General features: G+C 43.7%; 1 protein-coding gene across 2 annotated transcripts in view; it reads left to right on the plus strand.

Moving 5' to 3' along the window:
• Positions 1–20693, plus strand: part of MYO5B (myosin VB) — a 232136-nt gene that overhangs the window by 118644 nt on the left and 92799 nt on the right. For both annotated transcript variants that reach the window (XR_010792791.1, XM_066602561.1), the window contains exons 5-7: positions 4208–4364; positions 9119–9262; positions 13717–13798. Coding sequence is in view for 1 of the 2 variants with exons in the window: in XM_066602561.1 (XP_066458658.1) it covers positions 4208–4364; positions 9119–9262; positions 13717–13798 (383 nt within the window). In the remaining variant the exon portion in view is untranslated. The remainder of the gene's footprint in view (positions 1–4207; positions 4365–9118; positions 9263–13716; positions 13799–20693) is intronic.

Consider the following 20693-nt stretch of genomic DNA (forward strand, 5'->3'; position numbering starts at 1 on the left):
CCAGCTGAAGTGTATCAGACATTAATATAAAGTATACCATGGAGAGTATCCAATGTCATTAGCGCAAAAGGAGCCCCACTAAATCCTAACCTATAGAAGTAAATACTACTTGTGATTCTTGCTGAGGTGTCCAATTCCTTTAGGTAGGATAGGGTATCTTAGTCCCAAAAAATCCCTTTAACAGACCCACCAACCATAGGACGGGAAAAAAATTTTCATTAGTATCTGAGTCCTGAAAAATCTGTGTAGAGATGTGGAACGTTGGCTGACAACCCATGTTTGAGCTGGAATGGCTGCTGTACTGGTTGTCACTCCTGTTTCTTGGACATAACTGATAAGGTTGAGCAGATGCAAAGTCTTTTGGGCTATTTACTGTTTTTTTTCGGGAGAGTTGCCCCTTAACCTCACCTTCCATACGTAATCTAACAGTGCAGACTGTCTTCAGAGCAGGAACGCCCCTCGGTGGTGATACACATTCCGGTCAGGTAGCTGTACTGGTATTTGTGACAGAAATATTCAGATATGCAGACGCTCTAATTAAGCACAAATGCAGATGGTAGTAATTATTTTGCCCCAATGCACTTCAATGGCCACATAGCAAACAATGCCGCGCTCTCAGTAATGAGACATTCATCTGCAAGCAGAAAAAAAACACATTATTAATCTTCCCAAAATGATCAAACATGTTTGTTTTTCATGTTTTTAGAGCATTAATTGGACTTGTTAATGATATAAACGAGCAAATTTTACAAAACTGCTTTTAGACTGACTCAAAAGCCACCCACCAACCGTAGGGTTAAAAAGTAGAAAAAAAATATGCCCAGTGATACAGTGAATGGTCTCTTTATTAGAGACCCCCATCTAGTAGTGCGTTGGACCTCCTTTGGCCTTCAGAACCGCAGCAGTTCGTCGTGGTGTAATCTACCACTAGGTGATGAAATTGTTTTGCAGGAATATCGGCCCCTGCGGACAGGAAGCTTCTTGTAGTTGCTGCAAATTAGATGGAGGTGCTGACATGTTCTGACCAGCTGACAGGAAGGGGTCAGCGATTCATGCTGCTTGCGCCAAATTCTGACATCCCATCAGCACGGAGCAGCAGAAATCTGGATCCATCTGACCAGGAGATGTTTTTTCACTGCTCAGTGATACAATTTTTGTGCTCTTCTGCCCACTGGAGTCTCTGCTTTCTGTTTCTCTTAGACAGTAATGGCACTGGAACAGTTATATTCTGTATTATACTCCAGAGCTGCACTCACTATTCTGCTGGTGGAGTCACTGTGTACATACATTACTTATCCTGTACTGATCCTGAGTTACATCCTGTATTATACTCCAGAGCTGCACTTACTATTCAGTTCTGGGGTATAATCCAGGATGTAACTCAGGGTAAGTAGAAAATAAGAAATTTATGTACCCAGTGACTCCACCAGCAGAATAGTGAGTGCAGCTCTGGAGTATAATACAGGATGTAACTCAGGATCAGTACAGGATAAGTAATGTATGTACATAGTGACTCCAGAGCAGCACTCACTATTCTGCTGGTGGAGTATAATACAGGATGTAACTCAGGATCAGTAATGTATGTACATAGTGACTCCACCAGCAGAATAGTGAGTGCTGCTCTGGAGTATAATACAGGATGTAACTCAGGATCAGTACAGGATAAGTAAGGTATGTACACAGTGACTCCACCAGCAGAATAGTGAGTGCAGCTGTGGAGTATAATACAGGATGTAACTCAGGGTAAGTAGAAAATAAGAAATTTATGTACCCAGTGACTCCACCAGCAGAATAGTGAGTGCAGCTCCGGAGTATAATACAGGATGTAACTCTGGATCAGTTCTTGATAAGTAATATATGTACACAGTGACTACACCAGCAGAATAGTGAGTGCAGCTCTGCAGTATAATACAGGATGTAACTCAGGATCAGTACAGGATAAGTAATGTAAATACACAGTTACTCCACCAGCAGAATAGGGAGTGCAGCTCTGGAGCATAATATAGGTTGTGACTCTGGATCAGTTCTTGATAAGTAATGAAACGTATTTGCAAAGTAACTCAGCTTTGTATGTAACTTGGCATACAGCTAACAATGCTGGAGCATCTTTTTATAGAATTCTGCATTGTGGCATTCCTCTGTTTTGCCTCCTAGAAATGTGTGAATGAATTGACAACTGGGTGTTCCGATTCTCATGTTCCTTCACAGTCTGACACATGTAATCAGTGCTGACAGAGACTGTATAGACACACCTTGTTAACAAGGGGGAATGGTAATACCTATTTGTCTATTCATAAGTTTCCAGGAGGAAGAACTGAGGAACGACACAAAGCAGACTTCAAAGAAAAGAACTTTGCTTAGAATTTTTGTTGTGATGGGAACCGAAGTATTTCATGAATCAGTTCTGTCAGGAGAGATGACAGATACACATTTAACGAAGTCACTTGTAATTAGTCAAATTAAACCTGCTGCTGGGAAGGCAGAAACATGCCAGTCTGCGGCAGCTCTGATCTGTGAAGCGTGTGACGACCTTTGCCCAAACGAGTCTGAACCGGTGTCCTTTGTCTTTAGCAATAAGTGATGAGTGCGCAGATATGCAGGGTAGAAAAGCTCATTGCTGTGACTGACAGCTCCGTCTCCCTGGAGGTTCTGCAGCAGCTTTATTTGCCAGGTAGTCCGATAATTACTGAGACATGAAGGTGTAAATGTAAATTAACATCCGACTCCTCTGAGACAGCGGCTAAAAATGTGTTCTGATGACTCCTGGTATTCCTGTGTCTTATGACCTACAAAATAAGAGGGACGAGGAATATATCCGGCATGGAGTCAGGAATTCACTAAACATATCTGATGGATGACAGAATCCGATGAAATTAAACTTATATGCAAATTAGTTCAAGCGTTTTGCATATTTATCGTTAAAACAAATCTGACTCATCCATACAGGTGGAAACTATTTTTGCTCATTAACCTATTTTCTTTGCTTGCATTGTGTCTTATACTCTAGTCACACCCAGAGCTGCAGTGGAATCTTTTAGCAGACAGCACATCTGTATAGTATGCTGAATCTTGTTCCATTTACCTTGTTGGATTTTTTTTACTTGCTGCATCCCCCACAATGCAATACAGCCAAAGCCATGTGCTGCAGAAATGCTGAGTCAGCAGGACGATCAGGACGTAAAGGTATCTTTATAGGGTACAACGGTTGGAGGCAGAAGTGCCCGACAGCCGTACCAGGGACTATCGCTGCTGTGCTTTACACCGGAGTGATAGTCATTCAAATGAATGGAGGGGGTTGGGGGTCTTTCCAGCCCACCCATCTACAAGCAGGCAGTTGCTCATAGATTGAGGAGCTGGAACGGAACCACTGGCGAAAAGCGAGCGACTTCTTAATCCGTGCTATGTCACTGGCCGTATGTAGACCGTTACCTGAGATCGCTCATTTGAGCGATTATTCGGGCGACTATCGGTCCATGTAAAGGTGCTTTTACACAGACCCCAAGAAAATATCACCAATCTATGATTTGTCTACTTGTTTTGCCCATTTTGTACCTGTTCTCCAATGTCTGATACATCCTTAAAGCGACTCTTCAATTTCATGACACAGTGCTATCCTGGGACCAGGAGGGGGATATTTCTTGCAGTTGTTCTTCTCCGCTGTCGGTCTGATCTGCAGGTTCCGAGCCCTGAAACGCTTGCGGATTTTCCGCACGGAAAATCCGCAAGACAAAAATAACCTTTTGAAGCGGTTTTGCCGCAGAAGCAGTTCTTCTGGGGAAAAACCGCAACAAATCCGCCCTGTGTGAACCCAGCCTTAGACTGGTGACATTGAATGGAGAGTTTACTTGATCAGTCTGCATTTCACCTGACATTTTATTTTCCTGAGTAATACTTTTGCTATTTATATAGTTGAAGAACAGTTTAGGGTTTGTTTTACTTTCTTTGACAAGGAGTCCATCTGTGTTTCATTTTGGTCACGTTCATTCAATAACAGAAATGGTTGTAGAAGTAGGCGTAGCTGTTAAAATTGGACTTTTAAAGCAGATGGCCTATTCTGTTGATGATCATGGCCGACCCCCCCAATGTCAGTCTGCAAATCTTCATACAACCCACAAAAATTCCCATCATTGGCATATCCTATTGTGTAAGCTCATCTTTAAATGAACCCCACAGATGCTGATACTACTTTTATACTCTTGTCTTCCAGGGATGAGAAGAACCAATCCATCATTGTTAGTGGAGAGTCTGGAGCTGGGAAAACTGTGTCTGCCAAGTATGCCATGAGGTACTTTGCCACTGTTGGGGGTTCTGCCAGCGAAACTAACGTGGAGGAGAAAGTCCTGGCGTCCAGTCCAATTATGGAGGTGAGACTTCAAACACATAGGCACTTAAAAAAAAGAAATCTTTTTGTAAATACATGAATCACTCCAGAGTTCAGACTAAGCAATAAAAAATTGACTTTGTGCCACAGAATCTTTTTTTGGATATGCACTGAACATCCCCTTTATTAGAGACCCCAGACCTTTCAGGATTGGAGCTTCCCTCTATGGGAACTAACCCAGTGACGCGCGAGTGCAGGATAAAATCCCGTGACAAGTTTTCCGTGGATCAGTTTCAGTGTGAATCCACATTAGATGGGAAAATCCAGCGGTCTGAGTGACTTTTAACAAGGCCCGGTCATCGGTGCTAGACTAGCCGGGCCGGGATGTCACTGCCAGCCGCGTGGGGTTTTCTCGTGCAACGGTGTAGAGAATGTACTGCAAATGGTGGGATGGAGGAAAAGCATCCTGTGGAAGGAAACCACTCCTCACCGGAAGAAAGGGAACCGAGGAGGTCAGGAATCATTTTGATGAACGGGCACCGCACAGTCAAGTTTATGGCAGCCAAATACAACACGGGTGCAACTAAAATATCCAAACACGCAACTCTGGTCCTCAGCACGGATGGGCTATAACAGCAGACGGCCAGTTCCAAATCCATCATGTCTAAGAGAAACAGAAAGGGAATACTCCAGTGGAAAAAGACCAGAGAAATGGTATCCCTGAGCAGTGTTCTGTGTGAGCCGGTGGTCCAGGTCCTGCCATACATGTTGTAGCATATAACGACTGACTGATGCAATGGCTTCTGGGATGCATCCTCACGGATCATGGTGGATGGTAAAGGGGGCATATAGACTCCCCCAGAGAAAACAATCACAAGATGTAAGGTTCGGGGAATTTGGAGGCCACTATCATCATGACCTGCACGGCCAAGCCATCTGTTTGGTAGTCGCCGCTCACTTCTGACTTCATGAAAATGGCGGAAGATGAAACTTGGGATTTCCTGTTCTGGCTGCGGCAGAAGTCATATCTGTAGGGTCCAGGTACGAAATCCCCGGGATTGTTTCCTCATGGGAATAGAAGGGGCCAGACATTTTCCGATAGGTTATAGCACAAAACACACTCCCGTTGGGGAAGTCGCACATACTCTCCACAGAGACCGGTGGGTTTTCCCCCCGATTCTGACATTACATGTGTTGCCTGAAAGCTGTAAGGCTGGGTTCACACAGGGCGGATTTGCCGCGGGATTTCGCTTCGGCGAATCATCCTGCGGCCGCTTATCCCGGGATTAGCCAGCCATGTGGCCGAGATGTGTCAAAAATCTCATCCAAACAGGGCGGACATTAGCTGGTGCTACAGCGCATATTCCCGGGAGGCAGCATGTCAAGGGTATCAAGGGCATCTTATGGCAAACAGTTTGGCTAAATGAAAATTTTTGAGTTTCTGTTTCCATTGATATCAAAAGCATGTATCATTACATGGGAGTTATGGGGGGAGGGGGAGTGCCAGTAGCCGGACCAGTGGCGATCAGCTGATCACTGCATTGGCTTCCCTTTAAAAAGCGATTTGTCTTTGTGAGGCATCCCTTGAAATAAAAAGATAGAATATATTAAGGAGACCCCTCAACCTACAAATACTTGCCAGCTCAATCCTTACCATAAGCACATGACAAATCCAGATAAATGCCACTTACCAAGTACTTAAGAAATCGATCATTAGGTTACCAAGAATGCTTTATACTGGCACCATTGTTTTGTATCATTGGTGTGGCATTCTGGCAGGCTGGCACCGGAGACAACTGGCTCACTCCTCTCATAGAGCATGCCCACAACAATCCCCATAAAGGTCCTTGGGTCAGTCATGTTCTGCCTGAAGTTCATGTCCAAGTACCTTCTGTAAAGCAGATCTCTGACTTCGGCCTCCTCTCTTGTGAGTCAGAGCAGGGAGCGCAGTAATGCTTTCTAACCCACGAGCGAGTCATTTCTTCATTATCAATTACCGTCACTTCTGTTTTATTTTCTGGACACATTTTGCTGGCAGCGGACTCGTTTTCCATAAAATTAGCGCTCCTTGTAATAGGAGTTTATAGGAAGTAATTAGGCAATATACTGACGAGTCGCTGTGTTCGCCTGAAGCCTGTCTGATTCAGCAAAAACCGTCTTCGATAAAATGTGAGTGACTGGAACTACAGAACCGTAAAGCTCTTCCTGAGCTCTCAGTAAACGCGGCCACAAAATGATGGAAATTGTTGTTCCGATTAATTTACAAACGGACCTTTATTCCATCAACACAGTTGTTTTTTCTTCGTTTTATGTAGTTTTTATTTACCTACTTGAATGCACTGCCTTTTTTCATAACTTTTTAATCTTGGTTTTTTTCTCCTCCCCGCTTTCAAAAACGTTTATTTTTCCATCCATGTAGCTCTATGAGGCTTTTTTTTTTTGCGCCACCAGTTGTGTTTTTCAGCGGTGGCATTTAATGTTCCATATAACATGGAAAAAGAATGAAAAGAAAGCAATTGTACCATTTTTGGGGCTTGTTTTAGCACAGCGCTACAAAAAGGACATGTTAATTTTATTCTGTGGATCGTTATGATGAAGATGATACTAAAACGTTTTATGCTCATACTGCGTAAAGTTTTTTTTATTTTTTTTTTTAATACTTACATTTTTTTTATAATAAAACTTTTTTCACTTTTTTTTTTTTTAGTCCCCATAGAGGACTTGAACTAGCGTTTGTCTAGTTACTGATACCAGTGTCTCCCAACATTTTCTGACTCGCAGCACACCTTTTCCAAAAAATGTTATCTTGCGGCACCCCTGCAAATAAGGGAAAACCTCTCTCTCTTTCTCCTTACTTTTTTTTCCCATTTGTTCTGCCAACTTCATCACCTTTAAATGGGTTCTTTATTATTGGACAATCCCTACTTCTTAGCAGAGTCTCTTGAGAATAAGCAGATCACCAAGTGATGAGTTGTAAGACCATCCTCAGGCATACGTTGCACCACAAAACTGTCATATTTTGAATGGTAAATAAGCCGCAATGTGTCTTTGCATGTCTGAACTGCCACAGGTCAGGAAGTGTTGTCATTGGGACGCTGGAAGAGATGATCTTTTAGACGGCTTTCATAAGACTGGTGCTGCTACTTTTCCATGGTTCTTGCTGTATTTCCCTACTATAGGGCATGTAACATTTAGCTTTACAAGGGTCTCGTGGACAAAGAGATGGATGCCTTGTGTGAGTCCAGACGGAAGGATGCAATTAGAAGGGTCACCTGTAGCATGAAGGAGTCCATGTACCAATGATTCTAGTCCTCGATTAGGTCAACTGATCTGTTATTACGTCACGCTTAGAAAAGACGACTGACAGAAGCTCCAGTTGTCAGCTTACCCAGACCTGAATGGAGTCCTATAGAAACTATCTTTATTCTCAGACTGGCACGGACGTAGCTCTGTACGGAGCGCGGCCCGCGGGTACAGGAGTCAGAGCATGCTCATGAAAGCTTAATATACATCTCGCTTTGTCTATCTTGCTGTCTATTAATCTAGAAAGATCTAGATACTGATCTCTCTAATAAGAAAAATATTTTTTTAATAATAACTGTATATATACAAATTGAACGGTCACTTGATTAGAACACCCGGCGCTTCCCTGTATAGGAATTCTCCCGCTGACCCCGGTGTGCAGCATAAAATCACGTCACAAGTTTTCTGTGGATCAGTTTCAGCGTGAATCCACATCAGATGGGAAAATCCAGCAATCTGAGCGACTTCCAACGAGGATGGGTCATTGGTACTAGACTAGTCGGGCCGGGATGTCACTACCAACCGTGTGGGGTTTACTTGTGTAACAGTATGGAGAGTATACAGAGAATGGTGTGATCGAGGACAAACATCCAGGGAAAGGGGATCCTGTGGATGCAAGCAACTCGTCAATAAAAGGGGTCAAAGGAGGATGTCAGGAATTATTCTGATGAACAGATGCTGCACAGTCAAGCAAGTTGCAGCTGAATACAATGCTGGGGCTCCAACTAATGTATCCAGTCACATAACTCGTTATTATGTAGCACTGATGGACTATAACAGCAGACGACCAGTTCCAGCACTGATGAGATTCCAGTGGGCAAAATAGTGCAAAAATTGTATCACTGAGCAGCAGAAAAACATCGCCTGGTCAGATTAATCCAGATTTCTGTTGCACCGTACTGTTGGGAGATTCAGAATTTGGCACAAGCAGCATGAATTGATGATCTTTTCCTGTCAGCTGGTCAGAACATGTCAGCCCCTCCATCTAACTTGTGGCAAGGCAGCCAGTCTTACCGCAGAACGATTTCAACATCTAGTAGAATATATGCCACACTTCTGAAAACCAAATGAGGACCAACGCAGGTCTCTAGTGAAGTGGCCATTCAGTGTAGACTTTGATGTTCCGTGACCATGTATCCATGCAAATATGTAAGCAGTTATTGGGTATAAAAGCGGAGAATTCAGGACTTTTAACACCAAGAATGTTTTTAACACCTCCACATCTGAATGAGACCCTGGTACTGGTCCACTACATTCATCAAATTTCAGATTAATCTGGGGACATTTTTTTTTAAGGTGCAGTACTGCGCTGTAGACCATAGTTGGCGCCCTTTCACAGAGGATATGTGCTTCTATGTTGTGTTTGCTTTATGTCCATAAATCCAGTAATGCCCTCTACAAACTGGACTAATTAAATTCTTACTTTCTGCACATTGTAAACATTTTATCGTGATCATACATTAAACGTTGCCTCTAATATTTTCGCACCCGCAGGCCCTTGGAAATGCCAAAACTACCCGGAATGACAACAGCAGTCGGTTTGGGAAATACATCCAGATAGGATTTGACAGGAGATATCACATCATCGGTGCCAATATGAGAACCTACCTGCTGGAGAAGTCACGTGTGGTGTTCCAGGTAGGTGTCTCTGTGTAATAACTTAGAATTCTGGCTCGCTTTTCAATTACCAATCATTAGTCTAAAGACCTGTATAAAGGGTCGGATACTCATTTGCAGGAATGCTGGCATCCAGTAGGTGGCGCTGCAGAGGCATTGTTCCATCTTCCTTATTTGCATATATTTCCCAGAGGAGCATGCATGGCCTTATAAGTGTGGTGGCTCTATATGATCAAGCAGGGGTATCGGACTCATTTTCACCGAGGGCCACAGCAGCATTATGGCTACCTTCAAAGGGCCATTTATAAGGGTTCATTCACACAAGTGTATTTGTGCTCTGTATTAAATGTTTAGTTTTTACATGCGCAATACGGGCAGCTTAAACCCCATTGATTTGCATGGGGGTATTTAGACATGCATGTTTGTAGCATATCCTATTTTAGTCCGAAATTGCCCATTGAAGTCAGTGGGATCGCATATGTAGGCAGTGAATATGCATGATACATGCATATGTACGTATGAAGGCATTTATGAATTGGCCAATCAATGCTGCGGCGCAGGGACATGGACCGCGCCTGCTAGGTAAGTTTAATAAGACATTCCCCGAAAATGAGACCTAGCGTCTCTTTTGGGGCAAAAATTAATATGACTGTCTTATTTTCGGGGAAACACGATAGTTAAAATTGTTCCACCAGAGATGTTACAGTGCGCCACTTGGTCAGTAAAAGGCCAAGATGTCCTTTAGGGCCAGGTTAGATAATAGCCAGCCCCTTCCACTTCTTTAATACCGAGCTTCCTACCTTGGCGGGTGGCTATGGTGCCAGGTAGGGCCGTCAGAGCTTGGCTACCACCTAAGAGTTGTTGAACAGGGCGGTGCGGAGAAGCGTGCCGGAGCTCACAATCCAAGGATGGCACCCGCTCGCTCCCAAACCAAACACTAGCTGCATCCTCTGGGGAAAGTGGAGAGCCGGTCCTTCTGCATCTGGACCTCACGGGCCACATGAAATGACATGGCGGCTGGATTCGGCCCACTGGCTTTCAGTTTGACAAGTGCTCCACAGAGGTAACATTATTTGTACTGTGTCAGCGTTACATCATGATCTTTACTCTACTCACACCCTAAGCTGTGCTTTCAGACGTATATGCAGCATCTTAGAATAAATCCCATAATGCACTGAACTCCAAAAATTCTACATCAGACCCCTACATGTTGCTAGCTGTACACATCTCCCACAATGCACTACAGCAGAGGGGGTTTGGAACAGCTGTTTAATCAACAGGAGGCAGTAGACCATGATTCTATCTATCGGATCCATCATGTGCTTCTATCTATCACATCTATGTGTCTGTCTGTCTGTCTAATTCTTCCGTCGTTCCATCTATCCGCTTCACCCTTCACTCTGTCACACCCCACCTATCAATCATCTATCACATCCCATCTATCCCTCCATCTGTCTAGCTGCCTCATCCTCTTCTCTAGCTATGCAGAAGAAATGGCAAAAGAACAATGTTGTTGTATTCTAATTCTATCCATCTCCAATCTGATCTCTCCATGTAAAGTATCAAGCAGAGGAGCGTACTGTGTCCAACCACTGAGCCAACGGGGCTAGTTCTATATCGCGCCGACATAGTCTACAGCAGTGTCCACGTGATATTTGTGTCCCCCTCCTCTGCAGGCCTCTTAATTTAATTTCCTTATCTCCCGACACAAACTTTAAGAAACTTTGCCTAAAAGAACGAAAAAGTAATTGAATCAGATTACTTCTCACCTGCCCAAGTGATGGAATGAGAAGACAGGATCTCGGCCGAATAGAAACATTTGGAGATGGAAGTCGGTTCCCCAGTGAATGACAAATGTCCTTTCCGTGGCCGCTGCCGGGAGGGAGCCTCTCGTGATTTCTGCCTCATTGATTTTTTTTTTCTATAAACTCAAGTGATGAGAACAAGGCTGGGAAGGAGCAGGTAGTCGTCTCTGTTATACACAAGGCCGACCCTCTGGAGCAGAACCTGCATACTGCATTCTATTGTGCGTTCTGGGTATTAGCTGTCAGTACGGCTCTATTTACTCACATTCCAAATGTTTTTTTTCTGTGGTTTTCAAAAATTCTACATAAAAGAAAAAAAAATACAAAAACATTCTGACCTTCCATCTCAAAAACCAGGAATGCTGCAATCTGTGTGCGTGTTTTTTTTTGTTTTTGTTTTTTTTTTAATTGTTGTATTTCCACTTTTTTTTATCATTGCATTTTAATCATCTTAAATTTCATTAAAAATCAGGGATGTTTTGAACCCCACAACTTCAAAATTCAGGTCTGTTAGAGTCTTAAATTAAGTTAAAGGCTGGGTTCACACAGGGCGCAAATGTCGCGGAATGTCCGCAGCGGGACCGCACAGAAATTCAGCGAGATTTCTACAGCTTGAAGTCCCGCGGGTTTTTAAGCGGCCTATTCTACTGCAGCCAGCTCTTCACCAGAGAGATTGCCGCAGCAAAAACGGCAATAAAATTAACATGCCGCGGCTATGAATTCCACGTGGCATGTCAATTTCAACATGGCTTGGCCTCAGCGTCTGGACGAGATTTTTGCAAATGGCGTCCACTTTGCTGCTTTATCCCAGGATTTTCCGTGCAAAGAGCTCGCAGAAATTCCGCTCGTGTGATCCCAGCCTTAGGTTTTAAATAAAACATCTTCGCCATCAGAATTTTTGCCATTGTTGGCCTTAGAATGTATTATTCTTATATGGAAGAAAAACAAATGCTTTTGTTAATATTACAATATTTTATGGAAAGATTTCAAATTATTTTGCCACAACTACAAAACATTTGCGTGCCCTGAGAAAAAACAAAACGTATGACAGGAGTGAAAAGGAAGGCATGGGGAAAAGGAGAAAGAAGAGTTCTTACCAGCATGAATGTCTCAGTTATACTTGAGTGGTCTGAAGTAACTGGAAACAGAACCGTAAAATGTAAAAGTTTTCAGATAACTTTTCATAAACCAGTACGGTGCGCCCGTAGGGGAGAGTCACAAGCGGCTCCCATACACACAAGGGCTTCTTTACAACACCGTTCTCCTTTCCATTATTAACTGGTCCGTTTTTGTTAATGAAACTAATAGCAAAGCAAAATTGAAGTGGAATGAAACGGAAACCCTAGTTTTTGGTTTTCTACTAGATCCGATAGATCTGTAAAAGCCATTATACAGGCTATTTCTATCAGCTTGTTTCCATCTCATTGTGCTTACATCCGTTAGATGACGGTTTTGTTCTTCCCTTCTGCTCAATTAAACACACAAGAAACATGGAACCCAACGAAAGTCTTTTAATTCAGTTCTGTCACCCGTTGACTTGATATAAAAAAGCAGAAGGGGCTTTCCGTTTGCTTTCTATTTTTTTAGTGGAAAGACGCTCTGCTGTTTGCACTCTTATTTTCCCCGTTTTTAAAGGAAAAAGAAGAGAAGGAATTGAATGGAGCCTAACTGAAGCTCCGAACATAAGCTTGAAATTAATGGGAAGTAAAACAGAACTTTTTTTTTTTCCATTTCTCGCTGCTCCTGTGATGGAACAGCAGAACGGAAAACGAAAGTGCTGATGTGAATGAGCCCTTTAATGGTTGTCTGATCCCACTGAAAGCTGCAGGTTTGAAGGATGCTAGGCTAATGTGTATGGCCAGCTTTAAACTGTACGCAGTTCCCATGTTATTCCTCTGTTTCTTGGGGACTCAGTCTCCCCACACTGTAAAGGTCTAATTATCGGGGCGAAGTTTCCTATGAACGCTTGTTCTCCTGACAATTGGGCCGTGTAAAAGGACAAACGATCAGCCAATGAACAGGCAGATTCCTTCATGTTTTAACATAAAAATGCTCCCTGATCGGCCAATCGGTAAGAGCTACATGGGGTTGAATGATCATGTTAACAATCGGTAGTCCCCACAGAGCAGATAATCTGCTTGTGTATATATAGAATGAACGAGCGTTGACAGACATGCTCATTGGTCGTTGACACGGGCAGATTATCTACCCATGTAAAAGAGCGATTTACTTTTGGCTTCCATTCATTACAGCCATCAAACACCCTTCTGCACCATGGACACAGATAATCTGGAAAGGAGGTGTTTCCAATATGGCCACCCTAAGGAAGTTCTTGAAAGTAAATGATAAATAGCTACAACATGTAAAAAAAAAAAAAAAAAAGTACCATTAATTTCCTTTTACAGATTTGTATCTTATTTTTAAATTAAGATTAAATACTTTCAACTTCCCCTTTAAAGGGGGAGGAGCTGTGACAACCTAAAAAAGTTGGTTTACCCAATATGTGATAATGGTTGATATGATCAGTATTAAAAATGTCACTTTTGGTAAATACAACTTGAGCTAATACATGAATATGGCAGTGATAGGTCACGTTAACATTTTAATTGCTGATCTCATTAAGGCGTAAATTGCGGTTTGTTTGACACCAACTCTTCTTCCTATTACCAGGCGGAGGACGAGAGGAACTACCACATCTTCTACCAGCTCTGTGCCTCCTCCGGTCTGCCCGAATTTGCCGACTTGTCACTCTGTAAGTCATTTTTCATACCTTAGCTCAGCTTTTCTGCGCTCATAAACCGCTTGTTTTGATGCAAAAACAAAATCTGTAAAATCCATTAGATAGCCGTAATGAATAATGATATCCCGCAGATGTGAGCCGAGATGTAATTAGACGGGAACGTGCAGAATTACCCTATCAATTAGGTTTATCAAATAAAGCGCGTTAATTGTTCACCGGGAGATGGCGAGCGCTTGTTGTAAATTATTAACCGATTCGGCACTATGTATTCCAGCTGTGGTGATTGGCGTCGGCTGGAGGCGGGGGGGGGGGGGGGGGGTCTCTGCTTTGATTTTGTAAAACTTTCTGGACTGTAAAACGTCATTTTAGCCCCTTAATTAACCATGATCTTCTCTTACTTGATCCCTTTCTGTAGTATCACTCCATAATTAGGCACAATGGCAATTAGGGTATATTTGAAAGCTTGGTGATCACCCTTCTGGGAGTTATAGTTGTATGTTGGTGTTAACACAAGGACTACTAAAGGCCACCAGAAGAACAGCCCCGTCTATGACGTCCATGTGGCTCAATCAGACATATGGAAAATGCAGGTCTAAACTCTCGCTCACGACCTGAAGGTTGCCGGTTGAACCCCCACATGTGTCAGGTAGCCGGCTCAAGGTTGACTCAGCCTTCCATCCTTCTGAGGTCGGTAAAATGAGTACCCAGCTTGCTGGGGGGTAATAGATGACTAGGGAAGGCAATGCAAACCACCCCGCAAAAAACAGTCTGCCAAGAAACCCGAGGAGTCAGTCATGACTCGGTGCTTGCACCAGGGGACTTCACCTTTTACCTTTCTTCTCTTACGGCTTCTATGACCCAGGTCTTGGGACTTCCACTGCAACCAGATACAGCCGGGTCTACTTTTTCACAGCCTAATGAGGAACACAAACCTTTACCCAAACGTGCATTTGCCCAGTTATTGGGTCGTGTAAAAGGGCCAACGATAAACTGATGAATGAGCAAATGTCTTTTCAGCAGCTGATTGTCTCATTAATGCGACCATAAAAAATGCTTGCTGGTTGACTGCACATCTCATAATGGAAATGGGAAGATGTGCAACTAACAAATGATGGCTGTATGAGAACGAATTATCATCAATACTGCATATAGTACTGCAGATGATCTACCTGTATAAGCAAGAGGAACAATTGCTGACTGACATGCTCATTGTTGGTCACTGCCCTTTAACCCGGGCAGATTTATCTCATCATGTAAAAGCACCATTAAATGATAAGTTGACCATATAATCTCCTAGTTTGCCACCCCAATCATATTGCCTCATTTATGGGATTCTGGCTATTAATAAGTACATTGAGGATCAGTGGGTCTACAAATGAAACATATGCTATTGAATATATATTGTGCACTCCCAATAAACACATGTCTGGACACTTAGAATGGCCTACCTGGATTTGGCTTCTTCTTTCTTGTTCCTACTGTCTCCCTTATCCCACTACAATCTTGAACATTCTTGGTAATCTAGACCTGGCTCCTTGGTTGATCAACTGCAGCATATCTGGCCCAAAGTGTTCCAGTCATCCGGTCCTGATATCTGGTCTGCCCTTTGCAGTCTACTTAGAGAACTACCATCCAGCCACTTGGGTCTACTCTGCAGCCTCAGGATCATGACCGGAGTAATGATCTTGACCATTTGACCAAGGTAGTATGGTGGCTCAAGGGCAAGCACAGTTGCCTTGCACCGCTGGGGTCTTGGATTCACAACTGACCGAATCTCCACAAAATGTCTGTGATGCTCCACTGCTTGCCTGTGTCATGGATGTTCTTAGAGCTCCCTTCTAGGGAATTGCAGGAGGACACGAAACTTGAAGAACACTATTTTCTGGTCCTGTAGTCCATAGTTTGGTTTATTTTAGGGCAGATTTAAAAAAACCACAATTATACTAGTATAATCTTTTATGAACTGTTTTCACCCAAAGTGATCATGTCAGCCCTAATCCTTGCTCTTCTGTCATTTTCTCGACTTATGTGCTTTTTTTCCCATAGTTTCACACCCACTCTCTACATTAATCTACACCATATCAGATAAATTGTGTAATTACATAAAAACTAAGAACCAAAATAGAACGTAGAATGAAATACTATAGTTATTCATCCATAGCCAAGTAAATTGAATTTTGGCACTCTGAGAGCTCCTACCCACTTGCAGTTTTTTAACGCTGCGATATTACTGCGTTTCTTTAACACGATTGTCAATGGGACTTTCCAATGTTGAAAACGCATCGCACAAAAATCGCTAAGCACAAAGTTGTGATGGGTTTTTAACGTTAGAAAGTCCCATTGACAATCGTGGAAAAAAAAAACAAACAAACAAAAAAACCTGCGATATCGCAGCGTTAATAAAATGCAAGTGGGTAGAAGCCCTGAGGGCTAATGACCACGGCTGGATTTCTGCAGTGTTTTACGCGTCGGAAATCCGCAACATTATACTGCAGCTATTAGGTTCTATTGAATCTAATAGCTTAATGTTCACGCTGCGGAATTCCACCGTGGAATTCCACCGCATGAAGGAAAACGCGGCATGCTCTAATTGTCGCGGGAATACGCGCGGCCGGCTTACTTTGTAGTCAACGGAAGGCGGCCGTCAGGCTGTACTTCTGCTATAGCCCACAGCAGACCGCATCCTCCCGCAGTGCTCAAGCGACGGGAATAACGTGGCGGATGCAGAAAGTGAGTATGAGGGTTTTGTGGAGGGCGCCGTAGCGGACTCTGAGTCTGAAGCGGAAAAGAAACTTTTGAAGAAAATTCTGGGTAAACAAAGCCACACTTGAACATAGGGGGCAGTATTATAGTAGATATAGTCTTGTATATAGGGGCAGTATTATAGTAGTTATATTCTAGTACATATTGGCAGTATTATAATAGTTATATTCTTGTACATAGGGGGCAGTATTATAGTAGTTATATTCTTGTATATAGGCAGTATTATAGTAGTTATATTCTAGTACATATTGGCAGTATTATAATAGTTATATTCTTGTACACAGGGGACAGTATTATAGTAGTTATATTCTTGTACATAGGGGGCAGTATTATAGTAGATATAGTCTTGTATATAGGGGCAGTATTATAGTAGTTAAATTCTTGTACATAGGAGCAGTATTATAGTAGTTATATTCTTGTACATAGTGAGCAGTATTATAGTAGTTATATTCTTGTACATAGGGGGCAGTATTATAGTAGTTATATTCTTGTACATAGGAGTAGTATTATAGTAGTTATATTCTTGTACATAGGGGGGGCAGTATTATAGTAGTTATATTCTTGTACATAGAGGGCAGTATTGTAGTAGTTATATTCTTGTAGATAGGGGCAGTATTATAGTAGTTATATTCTTGTACATAGGGGGCAGTATTATAGTAGTTATATTCTTGTACATAGGGGGCAGTATTATAGCAGTTATATTCTTGTACATAGGAGCAGTATTATAGTAATATTCTTGTACATAGTGAGCAGTATTATAGTAGTTATATTCTTGTACATAGGGGGCAGTATTATAGCAGTTATATTCTTGTACATAGGAGCAGTATTATAGTAGTAATATTCTTGTACATAGGGGGCAGTATTATAGTAGTTATTTCCATCATTTGAGGTACATACGCTGTCCATGCGAGTAGCAGTTATCTATCGCCCCCCAGGTGCTCCTCGCCTGTTTTTGGACCACTTTGCTGCCTGGCTCCCCCACTTCCTATCCTGTGAAATTCCAACCCTCATCTTAGGTGATTTTAACATCCCCACTAATGACCCTATGTCCCCATCTGCCTCTAAGCTTCTTTCGCTCACCTCCTCCCTTGGTCTCTCTCAACTCACAGCCTCTCCCACTCACAGGGATGGCAACACTCTTGATCTGGTCTTCTTCCGTCTCTGCTCTGTTTCCAACTTCACTAACTCCCCTCTCCCGCTCTCGGATCATAACTTCCTCTCTTTCTCTGTCACGCTCCCTACCATCTCTCCAGACCCACCTACCTACAGTACCTACAGGAACCTTAAGACCATTCACACCCAGGACTTTGCTGAATCCCTACAGTCCTCTCTGTCCCCCATCTCTCTCCTCTCCTGCCCCAACCTGGCTGCCGCTCACTACAACACCGCTCTCAAACATGCCCTGGATGAAGCAGCGCCCCCCAGAACCCGAGCCATTCGATGTAGAACACGGCAACCCTGGCTCACACCTCATACACGCTTCATCCGGCGGTGCTCTAGAAGTGCTGAACGGCTGTGGAGGAAATCGCAAACGGCACCAGACTTCCTCCACTACAAATTCATGCTCAGAACCTACAACCTCGCCCTCCACCATGCCAAACAAGTCTACTTCACCTCTCTAGTCTCCTCATTATCGCACAACCCTAAACGGCTCTTTGATACTTTTCACTCCCTTCTCAGCCCAAAACCGCAGCCCCCAGTGACGGATCTCAGTGCTGAAGAGTTGGCTGCTTACTTCAAAAAGAAAATAGACGACATCCGTCAGGAAATAACTTCCCAATCCCAGACTAGCCCTGACCCTAGTCCTGTCAGCACTGCATCTAGCTCCTGCTCACTGTCTGTACTCAGACCAGCGACAGAGGAAGAAGTCTCCAAATTGCTCCTCTCTGCTCGCCCCACCACCTGCGCTAGCGACCCTCTCCCCTCACACCTCTTCCGATCCCTCTCTCCAGTGGTCATCTCCCATCTCACCACTATATTCAACCTCTCTCTGACCTCTGGCATCTTTCCCTCTTCTTTCAAACACGCCATCATATCCCCACTGCTAAAGAAACCGACTCTGGACGCGACTGATGCTTCCAACTACAGACCCATCTCAAACCTCCCCTTCATCTCCAAACTACTAGAATGCCTAGTTTACTCCCGCCTTGTAAGCTATTTATCAGAGAACTCTCTCCTAGACCCCCTACAGTCTGGCTTCCGACCTCAACACTCGACAGAAACTGCCCTTACTAGGGTATCCAATGACCTACTGACAGCCAAATCAAGGGGCGATTACTCCCTACTGATCCTCCTCGACCTTTCTGCAGCGTTTGACACTGTTGACCACAAACTCCTCCTCAGTATGCTACGCTCCATTGGCCTAAAGGACACTGCCCTCTCCTGGTTCTCCTCTTACCTATCTGACCGCTCTTTCTGTGTCTACTTTGCTGGCTCTACCTCCCCTCCTCTTCCCCTTGCTGTTGGGGTCCCCCAGGGCTCGGTCCTTGGCCCCCTTCTCTTCTATATCTACACAGCCCCTATTGGACAAACCATCAGGAGTTTTGGCCTCAAATACCACCTGTACGCTGATGACACCCAGCTATACACCTCTGCCCGTGACATCTCTGCACCCTTCCTCCAAAACATCACTAACTGTCTGTCCGCTGTCTCTAACACCATGTCCTCTCTCTACCTAAAACTAAACCTCTCTAAAACTGACTTACTGGTATTTCCACCCTCCACTAACCTACCTCATCCTGACATCTCCATCTCAGTGTGTGGCGCCACCATAACTCCTAGACAACAGGCCCGCTGCCTTGGGGTCATATTTGACTCTGATCTCTCTTTTGCCCCCTACATCCAATCTCTGGCCCGAACATGTCAGCTGCACCTCAAGAACATCGCAAGAATCCGCTCTTTTCTCACTGTGGAGACGTTAAAAACGCTTATTGTCGCCCTCATCCACTCCCGGCTCGATTATTGCAACTCGTTGCTGATTGGCCTCCCCTGCACCAGACTCTACCCTCTCCAATCCATCCTGAATGCGGCAGCCAGGCTCATCTTCCTGTCCAGCCGCTACTCGGACGCCTCTGTCCTGTGCCGGTCACTGCACTGGCTGCCCGTTAAATACAGAATTCAATTCAAACTCGCTACCTTCATCCACAAAGCCCTCCACAGTACAGCGCCACCCTATATCGCCTCCCTCATCTCAATCCATCAACCAGCCCGGGCTCTCCGCTCTGCTAATGAAACCAGACTGAGCGCCCCTTTAATTCGAACTTCTCATTCCCGCCTCCAAGACTTCTCCAGAGCAGCACCGGTCCTCTGGAACGCACTACCAAAGGCTACCCGAGCAATCCAGGACTCGCAGAACTTCAGGCGTGCTCTAAAAACGCACCTCTTCAGGGAGGCATACCGCATTCCCTAAACAAACCTCTCTGTACTCCGCCTGATAACCTGCTCCCTGACCTACTGACTGCAATCCCTGCTAGCCATCATAAACCGCTCCTGCAGTCATACTGTTTCTGCCGTCACACGGCTAAATGTCTGACCATTGTCTGTGTATAACATCGCTCACTCTCCACCTCGCCATACCGTGCACATCTCCAGCCCCTTTACCCTCTGTATCACCCCATTACTTGTAGTATGTAAGCTCGTTGGAGCAGGACCCGCACCCCTATTGTTTCCATCAACTGATTACTATATGTAACCGTGGTTCTGTAATGTTTGTATTTTGTCTTTCTGTATTCCCCCCTGTCTATGTAAGCGCTGCGGAATATGTTGGCGCTATACAAATAAAGATTATTATTATTATAGTTATATTCTTGTACATAGGGGCAGTGTTATAGTAGTTATATTCTTGTACATAGGGGAGGGCAGTATTATAGTAGTTATATTCTTGTACATAGAGGGCAGTATTATAGTAGTTATATTCTTGTACATAGGGGGCAGTATTATAGTAGTTATATTCTTGTACATAGGAGCAGTATTATAGTAGTTAAAGGGGTTGTCCCGCGGCAGCAAGTGGGTCTATACACTTCTGTATGGCCATAATAATGCACTTTGTAATGTACATTGTGCATTAATTATGAGCCATACAGAAGTTATAAAAAGTTTTATACTTACCTGCTCCGTTGCTGGCGTCCTCGTTCCCATGGAGCCG

This window comes from Eleutherodactylus coqui, chromosome 5 (genome assembly GCF_035609145.1).
Source record: "Eleutherodactylus coqui strain aEleCoq1 chromosome 5, aEleCoq1.hap1, whole genome shotgun sequence".
In the NCBI taxonomy this organism is placed as follows: domain Eukaryota; kingdom Metazoa; phylum Chordata; class Amphibia; order Anura; family Eleutherodactylidae; genus Eleutherodactylus; species Eleutherodactylus coqui.